A 21,222-nucleotide genomic window follows, 5' to 3' on the forward strand; every position below is an offset into this window, starting at 1 on the left:
GTGAGTGAATACTGCCATCTAGGCAGGCTTTTGGGAGCAGCACCGATTTTAGAACATCATCCATCTCTGCCAGGGAAAAATACTCTATTACCCAAAACAGAGGAGAAAGGAACAATTTTTTATACTATTAAAACTGATACAACACCAGTCACCGAAAATACAAAACCTGCACCTCAACCAGATTGTAGCAGTCCACATTAAGAGCAAATATTTTCTACATGTTTATTAAGAAACATATTATTCCAATTTTCAATACAGGCAACTTGAACTTAAGCTTTGCACTAAATTAGAAACCATTTTATCTATGAAAACTGCAAATACAAAGTACATTTTATTAAGGCTATTAATTACCAAAGTACATTTTACTAAGGCAGTACTGTAATTGCATCTATTTTATATGCTTTGGAATACAGTAACAGTACATTTTTAGGAGACAGTTACTAAAATATCTGTTGATGTTCTACAAAGACAGAAATAATTTTTAAAACCAGTTTTCTTCATATGACCAAAATAGATTCCATCCAGCGCAAAAAAATATAAAATATGTAATGCATCTATCTTATTTCAAACAATTAACAAGTTCTATACATCATATTTACAGGAGACTTACAAGATTTGACAACAACCTCATTTTGATCGGACACATTAAGAACTACCTTCATTATCAGTTGTGGGATTCTTTAGGGAATGCACAAACTATGAACACAGAATCTTACACAAAATGGTAGGACCTGAAAAGGTAACAATTTACCACTTTCCATAGATCCACTGATATTCACAGCGAAGTTATCCTCCTCAGCTTCCTCCCTGGTGTGTTTCAGCTGTCACTTTGAGGATTGTCCTGAGCAGGTTTGTGTACAAAGGTATTCTTCTTTCTCTCGGAAAGACCCCCCTGAATAATCACAGAAATGTGATTATCTGGCTACTGGCATCCATCTCCTCAACCCCCCCACTCCTTCCCCCATATGAAAAGAAGCAATGCAGCATGAGACTGATTTGTACCGACAAAAGCAGGCAAAAAGATGAGGAACTGCTTTTTGCATAACTGCTTAGTAGCAGACGCATTCCATTTCTAGAGGGAAGGATATCACAGGAAAGATGTACCAATTAAGCCTCTCACTTACAGTAACAAAGCAAAAAAACCCCTCCTCCCTTCTCAAGAAAAATGGACTTCCTTCTGCAGAAAATGAAATCAGTATTGGGCACTATTTTGCATGAAGCCATTCAAGTGAAACACTAATGCCACCAGTTAAAGCAGGTCTCTATCACACAAGTTGGTCTGGCTGTCTAAGGTTTATTTTGTTGAAAATACAGTCACATTCAAATAACTTCTTTGGGCTTTTCCAAAACAATAGAAAAACTAAGAGACAACATGAGCATAATATGTTTTATTGAATAAAATTCTGCTTCTAATATATACACAGCGAAGTCTAGATGTAACTTAGTGAAGCATGGCAATGTGCAATATTCATACAACATCTGGAATATTTTTAAATACATCTGAAACTACTTACTGTAACAATCACCTGCCCATCACTGATTTCATACTTAAGGAAAATTTGAACTTGCTGAAGAACAGCCAAGATGAATATTAAGGATAGCTGAGTTAAAAGAAAAGTCTGCTACGTAAATTCCAAACCCAAAAGATCTGATTAAAGCGTCAAGAGTTTTGAAGGCAGCTTCTGTATTTCCCTGTTGTTCTTCTCTTCTCTGCAGAAAAAGATGACAAAATAAATTAAACATCTGAAGACCAAAACTAATATCTGCACATTAAACAGACAGCACACTCCAGGGTAACCTTATTTCTTAAATTCATAATGTTTGAACTTCAAGATGTATGAACTAAAACAAATTACTACCAATTACTTGCTCATTTTGTATCAAATACTATATTACATCTTTAAAGCTGCCAGGGTAGACACACAGAAAATAGAAATGCTGCAAATGATACCTAGAGTCAACACACCACTAATTATTGCCATTTACGCAAAAAATTTTATGATGAACTATCTTCCCTCCTACTCTAGAATGTTAAGCAAATGTTTTGTATTTTTTCTACTACATATACTATCATTCTAGTGTTACAGAGAAGAGGGGTCTTGTAAAGAAACTACAGTCAACATCTTTCCTGTTTAGAGGGATTTTTTTTTAAAGATAATTTCATTATTGATCTTGCATGAATTCTCAGCAAGATCTGAATCTAAGTGTAGACTTGCAGCAGCCATACTAACAGCATAACTCATTGCTCTAGTAGAGTGGTATCTTATATGTGGACTACTCACTGGTTGTAAATAAGACATGATTCACTGGCCACTTGCATGATTTTAGTCATCCAGCAGGAGAAGATTATAAACCAGGAATGTTGTGTCCTACTCAAGCCTCTGGAGGTTGTTTGTTCTAGTGGGTTACAGTGAGCACATTATTAAGCAGGCAGTCTAGCCTGCCACATTTGTGATTTATGTCTTGAAAAAAACTGGTTGTTAGTCTCAGGTTAAAAAGATCTTGCACGATCTCTCATATCTTACTTATTAAAAAGGGAGAGGAATTACAGTTTTCCTGTGCTTAAGTTAACCTGTATGAAGCCATGCCAAATAGCCAGGAGTGCAAGGAAGACACAATTACTAACTAAAGTACCTACCAGGTCCCTTCCTGTTTCTCAGCACAACCAATTCCAAATGCATGCTTGGAAAGAAAAATAAACTTTAATCAACCCCTCAAGATCCCCTAACATCACCAAACCTTTAAGCACCAAGATTAAACCTCTCATAAAATAGTTCCACAATGAAGTTCAGTGTGATAACTTTGCATTTTTAGAGACTAAGTTTGTAACAGTAGCAATGGCTCTCCATAAACACACACACTCACACAGAGGTACACTGTAACCTAGCAAGGAACAGCTTTAAAATTCAGAATATGAAAGAAAACCAAATAAGCAAATGTGGTAGTAAAAGTTGCAAAAGATAACAGAAAAGCACTTAACTATATCCCACTTCTATGCTACAGTCAGCCCTCAACATATTTGTGAATAAGAGTATATTTTATAAAATTTATCACTGTTTTCTTTGGTTTCATGGCTATCTTCTGTTTCTTCTTTTAGGGTTTTTTTCCCCTCCCAAAACAAACAGCAAGACACTGTTCCATTTACCCAGGAAATGTATATCCATCCTAAGCTCACTGCTTTTTTTATCTTTATCTGTTTTCCAACTACGGAGAGTTATCTGGAACACAGCTGCCTACCTGGAAGCTATTTCTCTTATAGCTAACATGGCTAAAAATTTTAATAACTGAGAAGCTGCTGAAAGATTAAGACTTTGCTCTTGCCTGTCTAATTGGTGAGGTATACAGGACACATTAACAAACACTGTCTTTGAGCAGGAAATCCATCTGTACTGACAATCTCAAGATAAGCAACTACCTGTGTGTGAGATGCTGTCAACACAGGTTGAATAAAACTAAATGTACATTAAGATAATATTGCTAAGCTTTAGAAATTATTAACCACAGCATCCAGGCTTTTTTTACTCTTCCAGTTCTCCCTCCCATGTCCCACTGGGGGGAAATGAGAGTGGCTGTGTGGAGCTGAGTTGCCAGCTGGGGTTAAACCACGACACCAGCTTGACCATTTCTGTAACTCAAAAGCCAACCCTACATCCCTCTTCACTACGGGGAACTCCTACCTCCTCTGTCTCTCCAGCAGTAGGACAAGAAGGGGCCCAACTTCTCTAACACCCAGAAGGACTGACTGTGCTCAAATCCACATGAACTGTAAACCACTTCTTAGAACTACACATGAGATGATTTGGAACACATAACCTCATCACTCCGTACCAATGGCAAGTAATAATTGTTACAACGAGTACAAAAAGAAGCAAATGTAAAGCAATCCTTACATTTCTCAGAAACAAAAGCGGGCTACCTTACAGGCCAACTCTGTGGAGTTGACAGGAGAATGGAGATCTATTGCAACTGACTGCAGCTGCAATATGTAAGTACTGCAACTCAAGTATGTAAGACCAATGTGTAGCACACAGAAAAATAAGGGAATACTCCCCTGAAATGTGCCTTACAAGGCACATTAATGTTCTCTCGTAGAAAAACACAGAAAAACTTTGAGCAGCTTATTTTCTGACACTAATATCTAGTCACACCAACTGAAAGATGTGGTGCTATGGGCCTGAACATCTGGACGTTTTGTAGACAAAGCAGAAAGCAGAGTTTTCTGTGTCTTGACACTGTTTTTCAGACAAGCCCTAACAAACCTGCTCCTTGACATGCTAAATCCACATTTTCAGCTGACCAATAACTTCCTCTGATATTTGTGTATGGTCCAGACCACAAGAGAAATATAAATGCAGATGACTTTTCCATGTTTTAGACCAGGTTTAGTGTGGACTTCCAGTGCGGAAACCAGATTATGCACAAACTCGATGCAATCTCAGAACCCATTTTTTCAGCTTGTATCTCCCTCAGTTTACCATCCTCTAGAGGAACAGAGGGTTAACTAAGTCTCTGAACCACCAAATGTCCTCAGTTTGTATCCCTTTTCTTACAGAGGTAAAAATATTTGGTCCTTTGGTTTCCTTTGAAAAGTAACAGATCAGAAGGTACCTAGCATGACCCAGTAATTTGCCTCAAGGAACAGATACAACCAAGTCATTCTCTTTAGGAAAGATTCTATGATTTTGTTACAGAGGTGCCAAACAAAAAAAGAAAATAAGTCTTTAATGAGTTTACTTCAACCCAGATAAAAGACAACTGTAATAAAAAAGAGAGCACTGACTATATACCCTACAAAAAAAGACGACAGGTCAGAAAACAGCTTTAGTTTTAATTCCAAGGAAATGAGGTGCATTAAGAACTGCATCACCAGCCAGTCAAGGGTGGGAAATGTCCCGCTCTGCCTGGACTGGTGAGGCCTTGTCTTGAGTGCTGGGGGCAGTTTTGAGCACCACAGTGTAAGAAAGACATTAAACTATTGGAAAGTGTCCAAAGGACGGCAAAAAAGATGGTGAAGGGCCTTGAGGGGAAGCGTATGAGGAGTGGCTGAGGTCACTTGGTCTGTTCAGCCTGGAGGAGACTGCGGGGAGATCTCACTGCAGTTCCAACTTCCTCATGAGGGGAAGACGAGGACCAGACCCTGATCTCTTCACTCTCATGATAAGGCAGGACTCAAGAAAACAGCATGAAGCTGAGTCAGGGGAGGCTTAGGTTGGATATCAGGGAAAGATTTTTCACCCAGAGGGTGGCTGGGCACTGGAACAGGCTCCTTAGAGAAGAGATCACTGCAGCAAGCCTGACAGAGTTCAAGAGGCATTTGGACAACACTCTCAGGCATATGATGTGATCCTTGGGTTGTCTTCCACAGGGCCAGGAGCTGGACTCAATGATCCTGATGGCTCCCTTCCAATTCAGCATATTCTATGATTCTATGAAATGCTCTGATATGTCAGTAACAAGTGATTTTTGAGCAAAGTAGAATTACATTATATTTTGGAGACACTGCCTCACTGGTAGCAATCCCATGTCTCATAAAGGCGCTCCACTATCAGCTATTGAGGGAAACAGAGTGCCAAAAAAGTCTTCTGAAAGTAACTATGCATATAAAGGAAATTAACACTATGGTATTGGCAGCCTTCTATCCATGGCTCTAAAATAAATTCACAGTTTAATGAAGAGGTAAAATGGACAGAAGATAGTGCCCCTAATATAGGGCCCACCTTGGCCCTCCCGTCTTTGGTGTCAACAGCTAAAAATCCCCTGCCTGCCCACAGAATCTCCCAGTTCCAAAGGAAAACAGGCCTGTTGTTTCCTTCTTTTCTTTTTATTTCCCACGTACAAGATCCATCAAGACTGTATCTCAAAAACTAGGTTACTTTGTTCAATTAAAGGAAGCAGAGAATACATTGTGTAAACACATTTTCTAAACTGTTAAACTTTGGTCATTAAACACCAGAACTTCTCCCACAGCCATACACAATCCTAAATCCTGGTCAGCCACCCCGCAGTCAAATGCCACTTAGTATAATATGATAATGAAACAAAAGATATTACAGACTGTGAAAAACAGACACAGAAATATATATTACTTCACAGTCTTGGTACTCTGCAAACAGAAATCTTCAAGCATGATCAAATTACACTGAACACCAAAAAGAAAGATTATTTTTAGAATTAATATATTGAATATTAGTACTTCAACAGGACTGTAAGACACTACAGATGCTTCACGTATTTTCAATGATTTGTGTATGTTTACAATACAGAGCAGTTATTCAGGGTAAATTGGGTGTTATTAGTACCTTGCAGGACTACAGCCCACCCTGAGGAGTGAAAAATTCTAAATTTTAACACTGTGGTTTGCCTATGAAGTAACTCTTGAGTATTCTAATAGAGATGAAAATATATTCTCTGCATGAGTATTCCTTTCACCCTTCACTTTATACTCTTTTCACTTCTCAGGATTCAAGACATTTAATTTTCAGATTGATTAAGCAAGGTAATTAATTTTAAACATTGACTACAATTGCAGTACTCAAAAATATTCAGATGCCTTTAAGACTGAAGGCCCAAAGCCGTAAGAAGCAATTCTTATTATAAATAACTAAATAAACTAGTTGTAAATAAACTAAATAAATGAGTAGTACTATAGCCCCAAACCTCGCAGTCATCCTGTCAGAATCCTTACAGGTAATCTGTCAGTATAAGATGCTATTTCTCACCTGTACTACTGCTCAGTAGTTAATCATTTTTCTAAGAGCATCGTAGCATTTCCATTTGTCTGGGATGTAGAAAGGCTCAAAGATGTGAGGGAAGGGAGTGTCATAGCCACATACTCTTGAAATAGGAGCTTCTAAATTCAAAAAGCATTCCTCCTGTTAACAGAAATACAGAATAAATGTTAGTGAGGACATTATTTTCAGGAGCCTTGCATCACAATTTGAAGTCAAATGACCTCTGCCAGACTCACAGTCCTGGAAACTCAAAACTTCTATTTATATCACTGAATAAGTAGTCATAACCAGAATAGTGCTTCCTTTTGTCCAAAGGTCCTTATTAAAATAACAACTTTTATTAATGTTACTTTCATTCTCTACATGTGTGCTGCATTAAATCATAGGCAGGTTATATTTAGTACATCTGCTGTACATCCAGACAACTGCTGCCAAGAAACAAATATTTTAGGAACAAAGGAGTAAGAGTCTTTTTCCTGTACCACTTTTAAACATATAGAAAAATTATATCATCAAAGAGTGCATATGGTTTTTTGGATACAAGAACATCATATTCAAACTTCTTTGAACTCTTATATTATTAAGGCTCTGTCTAAGCATTAAGCAGCTATGACAATTAAGTGGATTTGCATATCTCCAACCTTTGAGTCAAATCCATGTTCTACCCAAAACCCCACAACTTGTGTTCTACTTGGAGATCAGATTTGGTAACAACTGAGAGAGTTTCATTACTTGACCTAAAACGGCACAAAATATTACACATACCACATTAATTTGAAAGTAACCTGTAAATATGTAGCACTACCAGCCTTAATAACCAAATAAATAGTGGAGTTTCAATGTTCTTACTCTCAAGCACCAGAATGATGGCATGGACCACAAAAATCTGCAAGAAGTAGATGTAGAAATAACAGCCAGACCAAACTGATGTTGATGCTAATTATCAGCTCCCTTTCTCCACATATTTTTAGCATAGGTATTTGCTTTCCAAAGCAGACAAATGAAGTGATAAAATGTGTCTCCTCCTGGTCTCTCCTTTATGGAGTGCAGCAACTGAGACATCCTGGCCAAGTTCCCCTGTACTTGGCTCAGCAAAATGGAAGATGAAGTATTATCTACTGGTCCTTTTCTGCCAGGCCCATGAGGAAAATAGTTAAAAAGCTATGCTTCTCTACAAAAGAGGATTAAGTATTTTCTCAGACTGATGAACTGTTCTGAATGCACGTTGCCTTGCAGTCCATGTCAGCCTAACTCTACTTACTGTGCTTTCTACACATCACAGTATTTGGCAGTATAGAAGGTACTGGAAACACACAGAGATCCCAACCTCTCACTCCAGCATTGTGAAGTGTTTTTTTCTGGACAATGAATGGAAGTAAAAAGTCCAAGAAGTTGTGTGATGGCACACAGTATCAACTACACTTAATAGTGAATTAATTAACTTAGAAAAACTTCACAGTCTGAGTAGGTCTGAGGTAAAATATATATGCAAACAATACAAATATTTTTGAGATCCATTTCCAGGCACTCTTTTCTTTGTAAAGCAAAAGTTTCACATTAGTACAAAATCCTGGGAAGTAGAGTGTAATAAATCCTTTATATGTCCATGAGGTAGATCATGATGTCCTACTCCAACCTGCTGGCAAGGGTAATTTTGATACTGAAGAGACCTTGATTCCCATGTTGTAACTGACCAGTAAGACAAGGCAATAGTTTTTGGACCATCCCAAAACTGACCATCCAATCCACCTGTCAGGTTGCATTACACGAAAACAGGCAAGTCCATTCTAGACCCACAGGTTCCCAGTCCTGCACTGCTGTTTTCAAATACCCAACACAAACCACTATCTAGGAGACAGACCATTTAAACAATCTGATATCTTTCAAGGAAAGACCTTAGAAAAAAACTTTAAAGGTAAATGGTTTTGGAAGTAAAGTAGTAGGCATGGAATTTCTGATTCAGTATAAAGTGTTAGACTCAGTTTTGAAAATCTGTATGAAAAAGTCACTCATTTAGCAGGATATCCATGACTTCCAAAACTCGATTAAAGTAAAAAATTATTATTTTGTTAGAAAAATAAGTGTTTACAAAAGCAACAGATATAGTTACTAGTTTAATATATCTAAATTTTCCTTAATGTAAAAAAATCAAACAAAACATTAAATTGCTGTTCTTCTTGCTCTGCTTCCTAACTGCAGAGGCCAAATTCTGGCCTCAGTTATTCAATGTGACCTTTGCCAATTTTCCTTCATTTGCCTGATTTTCACTTAAAGCTTCCTGGAAAATACATTATTATATTAGTATATAAAGGCATTATAATTGATCACATAATTCTATCTCAACATGTGATGCTTAATACACACTAAGATTTTTCAAAACAAGAGCACAGATCCCAGTAAAAATCTGTTCTTGAAATTCACAGCAATCAGTCAAAAGCATCACACACACAACACTTGAAAACAGTCACATGCCTTGATTTTTAGAATAGGAGCTAAAACCAAGGACTTGCTGGATGTTGCATAATTGTATGAGAAATGGATCCCCCAGTACTTGGAACAGCCAATGTATTTTCCCAGATTACAATATCCTAATATGCTAATACAGAAAACTTTCCAAGTTTATTTTACCTTTATTTAAAAGTATATTTTACTTTTATCAGAGATTCAGGTACGCATTGCTAAATAAGGGTTCTGATTGAAAAACTCTTAGAAGTTTGAGTGAGAACTGCAGACATTTATAGAGATATTCAGTTGTACAAAAATGATAAAATAAGAAAACAAGTCCATTATTGGACATTACTGAAAGAAAACATTACTCATCCATTTGGAATGTATGGAAAAATAAAGCGATCTCATCAGCCATTTGGAGGAAGTGCTTTTAGGCATCTGGACAAGAACAAAATAGTTAAAAGAGCTTTTTGCTCCAGCCTGTCCTTCCTCTGAAGGGAATCTCTACAATTCCACAGTCATAGTAAACAAACCTTCAAATGCAAACACTTTGGTAAGCACGATCAGGTGCTTGAGACTATTTATGCATCGCTAGCAAATCGGACAAATTCAAACTCAGTCTTTCCCCCTATTATAGTCTTTCTTTACTTCCGTATTTTTTTGATCTATTTCGTTTTTCCCCTCTAGCTGGCATGGATTAAAATCACTAAACAGGATTTTTTTTTCTTTTTTTTTTTCTTTTTTTTAGTTTTCATTTCTACTGGTGTGTAGAATACTTCCTAAGTGAGAAAGCTTTCCTTTAAAAATAAATTATTTCTGCAACATCCTCGGGGTCTCTCCCACACTATTTTTATTTTGCAGTAGTATATAAAGGTATTATAATTGATCACATTTTGCAGTACCCCAAAATATCAACAGCTCCTAAAATGTCAGATGACTACTATATGAGACCACTGATTTTACAACTCCTTTTTCAGTATAGGAATTTAATTTCTGAAGGATAATAAACAAAAAGTCTATATTAAAGACTAATAAAAATACAAAGAGTTGGACAGAAATTTTGATACTTATTTTGGTATTATAGCTATTCTAACAAAAAGAAGACTAAACATAAAGTCCATTACACAAGACAAACCATAGGAACATTCTTCATGCAAGAGTACTCATATTTTTGCTGACAATAACTACAAAATTTAGACTCAGGAATTCATGTGACAGGTTGCAAAAGTTTAATTAAATTGCAGTCAGTTCTGCTGACTAGAACTCTGAATTTTGCCATCTCATTTACAGATTATAAAATTTTAAAAACCACATACATAATTGAAGAACTTTCAGAGGGAAAACTTATTGCATCAGTTTCACTTTCTATTCTGGATTTTTATTCAGATTTATTTATGTTGTTGCCATAAACTAAAATATGGGGTTTAAACAGTTAAGAAAATTTATTTCAGATCACTTTGTTGATGATTGTTACATGTGTATTATCTATTACTTCCCCACATGGATTTGCAACTGTAAATTACCTATTGTAAAAATAAAATGAAACCTACTATAGGTTAATAATGAACACGACAATCTCATTTACAATAAAACATATTTTTTAACTCTTAGCTTAGATGGATTTTCAAAAGAAGCTTTCCAAAGAGGTTGTCAATCAAGCCCCATTTTAGAAAACGTGGATTTCATGCAATAAACCTGACACTAAATAAAGATTAAAGGTCTTTTTCTTTGGTTTCTGCTCAAAAATAATGTCTAATTTGAAAAATTTACTTGCAATAACAGAAAAGTCAAGCATCTGCAGTTTTCATATGATTCTCAATTATAGTACAGTACTTTCCTTTACAGCTGCAAGCACCAAATGCTACACATTTTAAACATAATTTGCTTTGACAACATATATATGTCACATTCCTAAGAACAGCCACTTCTATGTGCTACATAAGTACTATACAATACACCCACAAGATATTTTCAAGTTGAGATATGTGTAAAGAGAGATATATATTTTCTTTCTTTAGAGGAACTTTTTTTTTTCCAAAAGCTTAGCCATTCTTGTCTTAAAATATTTTTATAAATCTTTTCCTGATAGTTACAACAGTGACACAATTTTTCCTGAGACCTCTGCAGTTATATGTTGTAAACCTTTAACTCCTATCAAAGGTTTTTCTCCTTTCCAAATCACTTTAAGACTATCTATTTATAACTTAGCACAGAGTAGTAATGATCCATTTTGTCACCAATTCTTTGAATGTATGTAATTAATACCTTGTCAAATACAGAAAAATAGTTCACTGCTAAAATTATTTATCTTACGATTGCCAAAAGAGATCATATTTTTATTTACAAAATACTTCTGTAATTATAAAATAAAGAAGAATGGGTGGGGGGAGGGGGGAAGTCTGTTCTGTGCAATTCATTGCGTTGTTACCATTAAAAAGCAATTAATTGCAAATATTGTCTTTGCTGTAATAAATCACCTGAAACAGTACTTACAGAATAAGTCAAATTTATTATAGAAAAGATAAAGTATTATAACATAAAATGAACAATTCATACACAGGCTTGAAGAATGCCTTCAAATTTCATTTCAGCCAGCTTCGAAAATGAACAGAACAATCTTTAATAACCCAATACATGACTGCTATGGTCTGCCAAATTTTCCTTATCAAGTTAACAACAGAACCACTCCAACAAACATACACAGCAAGAGCATTAACTTGAAGCTGTTGGAATTAGAGCCTTGGTCAGTGGCTTAATTGTCTTGGTGGCAGAACTGCACAAAGAAATCAGCACCACATTCCCAAGGTATTTACAATACAAAACAAAAAATACCCACTAACCAAACAACCCCAAAACTTTATTTATGTCAGATAGATTATCTTTTCAACAAGGAGAAAAATTAATAAAAAGTAATTTTTATTTCTTCACAACCTATCCTACATTTTATGCAAAAAGGCAAAGACTTTGTATAAAAATTTTACACCATTTAAACTGCCTCTGGTAGAATCTAGGAAATATAGTCAATTCAGAAGAACACAGACAAGGAACTAAGTTCTTCCCAGTAAATGCATAATTTGCACTGTCTGGGGTATGAGCAGCCAGCACAGTTCTTCTCCATAAAATAAATGGCACAAGACAGATACACTCAACAGGATGTAGCATGAATTTTCAGGTTATGGAATAGGCTAATTTAAGTGAACAAAAAAAATGTCTTTTGGCAAGTCAGGTTTTTGGTAATTAATTGCAATCCACTAGATGATCACTTCTCACCTTTATGCTACAAATACTAGAAATACTATTTTTCCTAGGCAATTATTGCTACATCACAGCTGAAACAATCTAAGGTCTTTCCTAAATTGCATATGCTATATGTTAGAAGTTGTTCTTCTGTATAGCAGCAAACCACCTTACAGCAAATTCACTACATGTTATGTTATTCTCTAGGATATTCCAAGTTGCCTGTGCACTTTCTTAAGTGGCAATTACAAACATTTGCACCGGGACCCACATATTTTCTAAAACCATGCCCAAAGCCCCAGAGCTAGAATGATTTCCCAGGCCCATGAGTATTTGAACTTGCTTTATTTAGCTGCTTGGCATTACTGACTCATCTGTTCAGTAAATGATCCTGCAAACTGCTACATGCACGATAACATGGCTGAATAATCCAAGGGAAATCAATGGAGCTAAAGTGCCTGCATAAAATTATTCTTACGTGAAAATGTTTGCAGATCACAGGTCATTTTTCTGCATGAATGAGCAGTTGTGCTGCACAAAAAAACACTTGTTAAGCTTTTCAGTAAAGATTAACCTACTTCTAATTACTTCCTCCCTTTTATTAATGAAGTTAGAAATATGCTACCAATATAATCAGACTTTATACTATTCAATCATCATTTATCACCTACCATTCTAATTACTTATTTAAGTATTTTGTAAAAACATCTTCTGGTTAAGCTCAGCATGACAAAAGTGACTGGAAGGATTTGCTGCTAAGAGTTTTAAGACTCAGTGAGTGGTATTTTTATTTTTACAGCTGTTGAGGCAGCTGAGAGATTCTTGCAAAGACAGCCTTGTCAGTCTACATATCCGGCACAGTAAAATTCGCATAGAAGTACTTTGCTCAACACACACACACACTAATGAACTTCAAAGGAAATGCAATTTCAGCTGCTGTTACAAAACAATTTAAACCAGCACACTTCCCTTCTTATGTCAAAGCATTTGCATTTTGGGACAGCACAGTGAGAACGATGCTGTCACTGTGACTGTCACCAAATCCTTCTCCAGGGCAAACCCACAGCTTGGCCAGGCAGCCAGGGAGAGACAAGTACAAAGGAACTACCCTGTCCTCTCATGAAAAGGCTGGGACTTACCTAATATCTTTCCAGAAATTTTTACATTTTGCACCTTTGCAAAACAGGCTCAGAGTAGATGGGATTATTAGATTACTTGACACAAAGATATAAGGAATTTTATAGTGCATTCTTTAAACCAAGACGTCATTTTACTTATAAATTTTATTTTATCAGAAGCTGCTTGATGGTTCAAGCCCTCAGGTAGAAGAATTTAGTGAAAAGCTTCAAGTGAATAATAAATATTCTCTCATATAAAGGCAAAATTAACAGTTAAGAAAGCTGACTGGTGAGAATACAGAGGTAATTTTTATTCTTCAGAAAAAGTGTAAAAAAGTTGGAGAAAAATGTAATGAGGTTTTAACATAAAGGTTTATGCAAAAAATACTCAGAAACATTAAATTAATTATATTGGAGACTGAGCTTTGGGGTACAGGCTAACCTAAAAAGCATGAAATAATTATTTTACCAAATTTCTTACAGTAATTAGATTTTCTTCTTTCCTAGAGAGGTGCAATTTTTTATAGTTTTGATCATTCTACACTTCATTTCCTAAATTACTATTCAAGCAGGGTACATTGATATTCCAGTGTAATGAAAAATTGCTAAAAAAAAATGAAAACAAGACCTCTAAGAAAGTAAGAAATAAATACTTCATTAATTTTTGCGGCTATAAATAGCCAATGCAACTCTGTTACAAGAGACCAAGAAATCGGCTGCAAATGAAACACTTTTATTTTAAAATGTTTAATAAGACCATAAATAGTTATTACATACATATTACATCTCTTAATTTAAAAACTGGTCCAAAAATGAAGACATATTTCAGAGGCTGTGAAATTTTGAGTTTCTTTTATGCCAGAACAAAGAGTTCAGAATTATTGCCCTGATTTTGAAGAGTCAATGAAATGCATGTATAAAAACAAATGTGTGGGATCTGTGACATATCCAGCAATATTACACACAGAAACACAGATAACAGAATTAATTATTTTTACACAAGAGAGAAACATAACAGTAGATGTCAAATGTATATTTTAGGAGTCTCACTGAAGTTTTCATTGGATTAAGCCCAAGTATTTAACTTGGTCTATATTTTAGAACTGATTGTTTAGATAAATTTCATACTTTAAATGGTTATGTGAACTTTACTTTTATACTAAAGCATTTACACAATTTTAATTTTCACTCTACTAATGAACTTACTGCTTTAAAGTAAAAACTATAAATCTTTTACATAACCTAAACTGTCTTCCACCAATGTTATCAATTGTACAGTGAAATTTCTTAATGAAGAAACAAAGTAGAATACCTACACAGCTGCCTTAGTTACTGTGAAGCGCCTCTCATAATTTTCTTTTCAGTTTGTTAGCACTCAACATACAATTTCCATGAGTGAAATGTAAAAATACCTCCAAAAATAAAACTGCAATGCAGTTTAAACTGAGATTTTCTTTTCCCCCTGTGTCTACTAAACAGTATTTAAAAAAAAATGCTAACCTCATGTAACTATTTGAGAGAAATTCTCAGTTTATTCACTAACTAAAATTTTTGCAGATCTCAATCCATCAGGACTCTACAGGACTAGATATCTCTAAGAAATGGCATTCAATAGGATATTACATAAAACCACAATATCATAAATATAAAATAGAATTATAGTACAAATGGACATTGATTTACTATTTACAAGGATTGATTTTATGAAGCTAATTATTAAACAGCGATCCTACTTTAAATCTGCCCTGAAAAAAAAAAACCCACCAGTATTATATTAAGGCAGGATTATTTGAGAATTAAGTGTTCCCTATGTCAGATTCTTTTTTTCAATATTTAGCATAATTCTTGAAGCACATTGGGCTTCTTATTTCATCCAGTATCCAGTACTGTAATTGTACAGCAGCATAAACTCTAGCCTCTTGCAATCACAGAGACTGTGATACATGACATACAACAGGAAGCATAAAGGGAGAAACTAAAATGTAGAATTCTGTGAAAGTCTGAGCTTTTATTTAGGTCCATTTCCTTTGCTAGTGGCCAAACTCACCATTGCTTGAATCAGATTTCCTGTTACCTAAAGCCACTACTGATGTCAGAAGTCAGGGATTAGGTGCACTGACACTGATGTTCTCTTCCAGCTGGACAACCACGAAATCAAAACATTTTTAAATAACAATTATCCAGTCATGGAATTTCCTGTACCCACCAGCCCATACATCTGATTTCCTCTTAATAAATGAGACCACCAGGCCATGCACAGCTAAAGTTGGGACTTTTTCTCCAAACTTCTGAGAAAGTGTAAGAATACAACACTTGGCAAGGTCTCAGAACTGAAGTCGTGACTCTGCCATCACAGAGGGCCCCAGTTTCTATCACAAATTGATCATATTTAACTGTAGTGTACTCTACTGTGGTGATAATGCTGTAATGTGGTTATTGGTTTTTTTTATCCACACTCCTTCTCTATGACAGGTCATCTTGAAACTCTTTTTCTAATTTCAAGCTATTGATTTCATATTCCTTCATATATGATTTTTCCCCAGTATTACTTTAGCAAACACTTTTCTGTTGGTTACCTTTGCTTATTTTTCCAGTAAATTTATAAACAGGACTTACATTCATTTAGTCTTCCTTTTGACAGTGGGAAGAAGGAAGGCACCATTAAGCTATTTTCATAGAGCAGGCTCTCCACAGCTTCTGATGACCCTAGAAGCTCTTGACTCACATCATTTGGTTTCAACACTTTTTTAAAAAAACTAGTTCACCATACCACTATTTTCTACAACAAAGTCAGTCCTTACTATTTCTACCATAAGGGCTTCTCCAAACTCACTTCTCTTTTTATCCAACTACATGACACACAATTGAGCCAAAGGTAACTGATAACACCAGTTTTTCCTCTTCTGCCCAACTAATCATTTATAAGCTTATGCTAAAAAAAAGTTAGTAGTTCCTAGCCATGTAGAAACTCTGCTTCTGAGACCCTCAATATCAGGCAGGTTCATTATAGGATTCTAAATTTTACTATATCAATAATAGACGGACTTTGTGACTTAAAAATTCTGGGGTTTGTAACTAAGAAACTACAACAGTGTTAAGATCCAACCAAGTCTTAAAAAATGCTACTCTTTACAACTTGGTAATATTTTTGAGAGCCCACCATACTACAATCCCCAAATCAAATACCTTGCAGTTCTTGTACTGACAAGATTTTGTAAGGTCAGGATCTAATCTGTTAGGTTAGTCTGGCACAATCTACACTCACTGTATAAAGCCCAGCAAATTCACTGACAAATTAAGTTTTGAAAACATCAGGCTGACAACATTTTTATCAGAGCACAATAACAGAAGAAAATTAGTACTTCATGCTTTTAGGAGGGAATTCATAGCTATGAAGACAGAAAAACAATATTCACAAAAATCCAGATGGTACAGAAGTTATTATGGGGCTTTTCTCACTGTTTTTGGTGAGATTTTTCACTTGTCAGATGGTAGAAACACAGTCAACCAATCCTGCTAACAACTGTAAGAACAAAACCTGCAGACACTGCTGACATGGGTTCAGATTGCTAAAGAGCCAGTTTAAGTGTTTGACATTGTACTTTTTCTTGATCAAACAAGAAACATGCTCTCAAATGTCTTCTTTTGTGGTTGACTTAAAAAAAGTCATGAAATAAAGTTCACATGTAACATTATTTCCATGGTTTGTATCTCTATGATATCCAGAAATTATGGGGTTTGTTGGCTGCATAGTTTCCTATCCATTGTAAAATCAATATTTGAATGCTCTACAAAAATAGAGGTTTAAGCATCTTTCTCTGAACAGTATATAATTTTTTAAGGCATTTCCACTTATTTCAGTGATCACCACAAATTATATGGAGAAAGAAAAGCTTAGCTTGTAGTGGTTAATAAACAACTTCAGCCTAGAAGACCCAGTGACCAAACAAATCAATGGCTGAGATTTTCTGTAGCACAGTGACCACAGCAGGCTGAAATTCAAGTTGCTGCTTTGCAGTTTTTTTTATTGAATACAATGGTTTCCTTTATTCAAACATCTTTTGAAAGTCTTCTTAATTATTTGATATAACTTTTCTAAATTATTACAGCTGTTTTCAAGACTTCTTTCTTTCTTATTTCTCCCCAACTAAAGACTCACTTAGGGGTAAAACAGTCAGTTCTGTCTAATTCATTGGTTTGTTACCATTAAAAATCAAGTAATGCTATTTATGTTCTTGAAAGGGAGACAATTTTAGGAGACAATCAACAGAATCTCTAGTTCTCAGGCATTGCTAAAAAGTTTCAAATCTCTTCATAGGAAGATTTACTCTAAAATGAAATGCACCATCCTTTGATGATTTTAATCCTTATTGACTATAAACAAGCTTGTACTGCATAGATTAGAGATGCAACTTTTAGATCACTCCCAACTGAGTAATTATGAAGAAAAACTCAAATCTATGCCACCTCATTGCAGTGTCCTTACATAGGTAGTTGCAGAGACAAATATTCACAATTAAATGGAGCTCTTGCAGAAGCTAGACCACTACAAAATCTGTAGTACCCCGTAAGAGTGTCCATCAAAAACAGTGAAAGAGACAATGATACTTGAAAAATTGATCTATATTTCCCTCTCTTTTCAGTCCTTATCCACTGTCAAAGGTGGTAAAATCTTTATGGACATAAAATACAGGACAACATATATTGTCAGTACACAGATGGTGAAATGCCTTCAGATCTTTCAAGTTTCTCAACTACCTGGAATTCAAAGTTGGTATAATATTCAGCTTTACATGTGAATGAAGACTGCAGGTAATCAAACATTAAAGCAAAAAAAAGCCATTCATTAGGCGACTTCTGAAGTTGTTCCTATAATTTGGGTAAACCCGTTAGCTTCTCAAAACATTGAAATCCAGATATAATGTTACTTATGGTATTTAGAACCAAATGTTTCCCCCCAGTAGCTCAAAACTCCATATGAAAATGGGCTAAGTTCAGATCTTCCTACTCAAAGTTAAATCAGAACTTCTAGATTAAAGAACAGTAAAAGTTTCTTTATAACTTGTGTGAAGATGGTAACATCCACATTTATTCACATAATCTCATCATGCTTACTTATATAAGAAATCCTTTTCTTAGTATTCTGAATATAGACAGTGATTAAATACACAATAATTAGAAGATTTTGCCTCAGAGGAAAGTAGATTTCTCAATTTTAGTTTAACCAAGTAGGATTCCTCTCAAAGAAAAGTTGTTAAAATTGTTTTGGTAATGCAACATTGATGACAGAATTTGATTTTTGAGTAACAGTGGGTTGTCTCCTCTGTGTTACTTACAGGTTCCTTGTGCATCTGAAACCTTCTCAATACATTTTGGAGATAAATTGCTTACCTGAGGCATTCTGAATAAATGGGAACAATTTTCTGACTCAACATATAGCAATATACGGTATTATAACTCATATTTCAGAGACATTTTGTCTCACTTCTGCCCTTCAGGACTGAATAGAGCATAAGTCCATTAATATATTTAGTAGCATATAATCACATTAATTCCATCAGTATCAATATATATTGTGGTTGACTCAGATATAGGCACACACAGACTTGAACTTGACACCTACAATACTCAGAATATTCAATGTTAGCTTTTTATAATCAGTATTTCTTATTCTCAGTCAAACAGTATTCTTAATGTAAACTGGTGGCCAGGCCAGCAAAAATCTGATGTTTGGAACATAATGCCCAAGTAAGATAGCTGCAGCCATTCTACAACAAGCAAAAAATAAACAAACAAACAACAAAGTCTAATTTTTTAAGTACTCAAATGAATAATAAATAGCCACAGAGAGGGGTAAAATTGGAAAGAGGGGCATTCACTTTGCAGCACCCGAAAAGTCACAGCAAAGAAGGGAGCCCAAGTATGGCACTTGTGCCCATGGCCAGGGTGCTGATGTCAGGGATGGCAGCTCTCACCTCCCATGCCTCTCCACATAAGCACTTTATCCAATGGACGCGAATGCAAAACAGAGAACAGTCCAGGGAAGAAACTCAAACTTTCAACCAAGAACACCAAGTCTGTCAGAAATTCCACCTGGAAAGACAGAACTACTGCTCCCTGAAAAACCTCCTGCTAAAACTGGCAAGAAGATTTGACATTGGCATTTTCTGACAGTACAGTATTTTGCCTAAAAAAACATGGTCAGTCTTAAAATAGAAGCGCTTTATCTTTTTTTTGCTAAAGAATCAAAGTGTTGCATGTAATTAGCTTCCTGCTTGATTGAAACAACAGATTGGCAGGGACTAAATATTAGCAGCCCCAGTGGAATTGGTTATTCCTCCTCCAGGTCCTCAGCAACTTTCATCTGTCTTCTTTTTCTCCTATCATTAATGTCTTGGATCTAGCCATGACTTGCAGACATATTCAAATATAGGAGTCTGAACATCTTTTATAGTTCATCTTGAAGAAAAATATTGAAACTATGTTAGGCAAAGGGACAGATACATCCTATTTCTACATTAATATTTAATAAATTAATTGCAATGCTTGTTTCTCTGGAATAACACCAGTCAATGCTAGCCACCCAAGGGGCCTTCCAGGTTTTAATTACCGAAACTCGGGCCTGCAGATAACTTCTTTTCTGTGGCAACACTGAACAGTATAAGTTTGACTGTATTTGAAGCAGCAGCCAATCTTAAAATACAATTCATCCATCTCAGCTGTCCAACAAAAGCATGGAGCTTTCACATTATAATGCAGGATTTAAGGAGTGGGGTTTTCTGCCTTTTTTTTTTTCCCCTTCAAGTTTTTGCAGGAACACCACGTGAGTTGTCTTTGGCCTCATCAACTGTTTCTTGTATGCTTTTTGGATATCACTGTTACCAGTATTTCTGCCTTCCTGATGGAACATCTTAGGTCTGAGGTTTCATGATTCAGAGCAATTGTATCATAAAAATTATATGTTAAAACAATTCATTTACACATATGTTTATACTGCTCCAAAGATTTTGTACACTGAGATCAGATTATAAAGCACTTGGAACTAAACTTGTGTTTCAACTTCAGCTAACAAACTATTCACATACAGTAAAATGTTTTAAATGAAGATGCCTGCACTTAATTTTAAAGTTTGTATATTTTTACAAATTATATTATAAAATAATGTATTTTGCAATTAATTAATTACATTATTTGGCAAAAACACAAATGTAGCCTCATTAAGTTTCTACTGAATTACTTAAAACTGGCTTTGATTGTAAAACCTATGAACAGCTGTAGAAAGAATAATTTTTCCTTTAGTCATAAGTTATAAAAAAGAGTTAAAATGTAAAAAAGTTACACATACAGAGTTCCACATATCATAAAATAATTTTCATATTTTTAAGGTATGGAAAACTAATTTTTAAGGTTTACAGTGTATCAATCAGTGGGTTTTTTAAATCAAAAAGTTATGAGTTTTTTGCTGAAGGATGATTACTAATATGCTCAACATTTTTCTGATCTTTAGAATTAAATGTAATAATTTGTTAAAAAGTAATAAATGATAAACATATTAATTTAGCACAGAAAGAAATTATTTAAAATGAAAGTTCTGTATTTAAGTACTGAATGTGTGTTCCATAATTCAGTGTTACATTTCATGCTATGAAATAGCATGAGAATGGCTTTCAGATTTTAAAGCTGTAGTG

General features: G+C 35.1%; 1 protein-coding gene across 3 annotated transcripts in view; it reads right to left on the reverse strand.

Moving 5' to 3' along the window:
* Positions 1 to 229: 229 nt before the first annotated feature.
* BCKDHB (branched chain keto acid dehydrogenase E1 subunit beta) overlaps positions 230 to 21,222 on the reverse strand; it is a 117,883-nt gene continuing 96,890 nt past the window's right edge. The window contains exons 10-12 of one of the 3 annotated variants that reach the window (XR_014227340.1): positions 6,720 to 6,872; positions 1,515 to 1,710; positions 230 to 892 (exon numbers count right to left, since the gene is read on the reverse strand). Coding sequence is in view for 1 of the 3 variants with exons in the window: in XM_082302639.1 (XP_082158765.1) it covers positions 6,732 to 6,872 (141 nt within the window). In the remaining 2 variants the exon portion in view is untranslated. Of the gene's footprint in view, positions 893 to 1,373; positions 1,711 to 2,638; positions 2,683 to 6,719; positions 6,873 to 21,222 lie in introns of those variants that run through there. The other 2 variants (XR_014227341.1, XM_082302639.1) reach the window with 2 other exon arrangements.

The sequence above is a fragment of the Coloeus monedula genome (assembly GCF_965178545.1).
Source record: "Coloeus monedula genome assembly, chromosome: 2".
NCBI classification, from domain to species: Eukaryota; Metazoa; Chordata; class Aves; order Passeriformes; family Corvidae; genus Coloeus; species Coloeus monedula.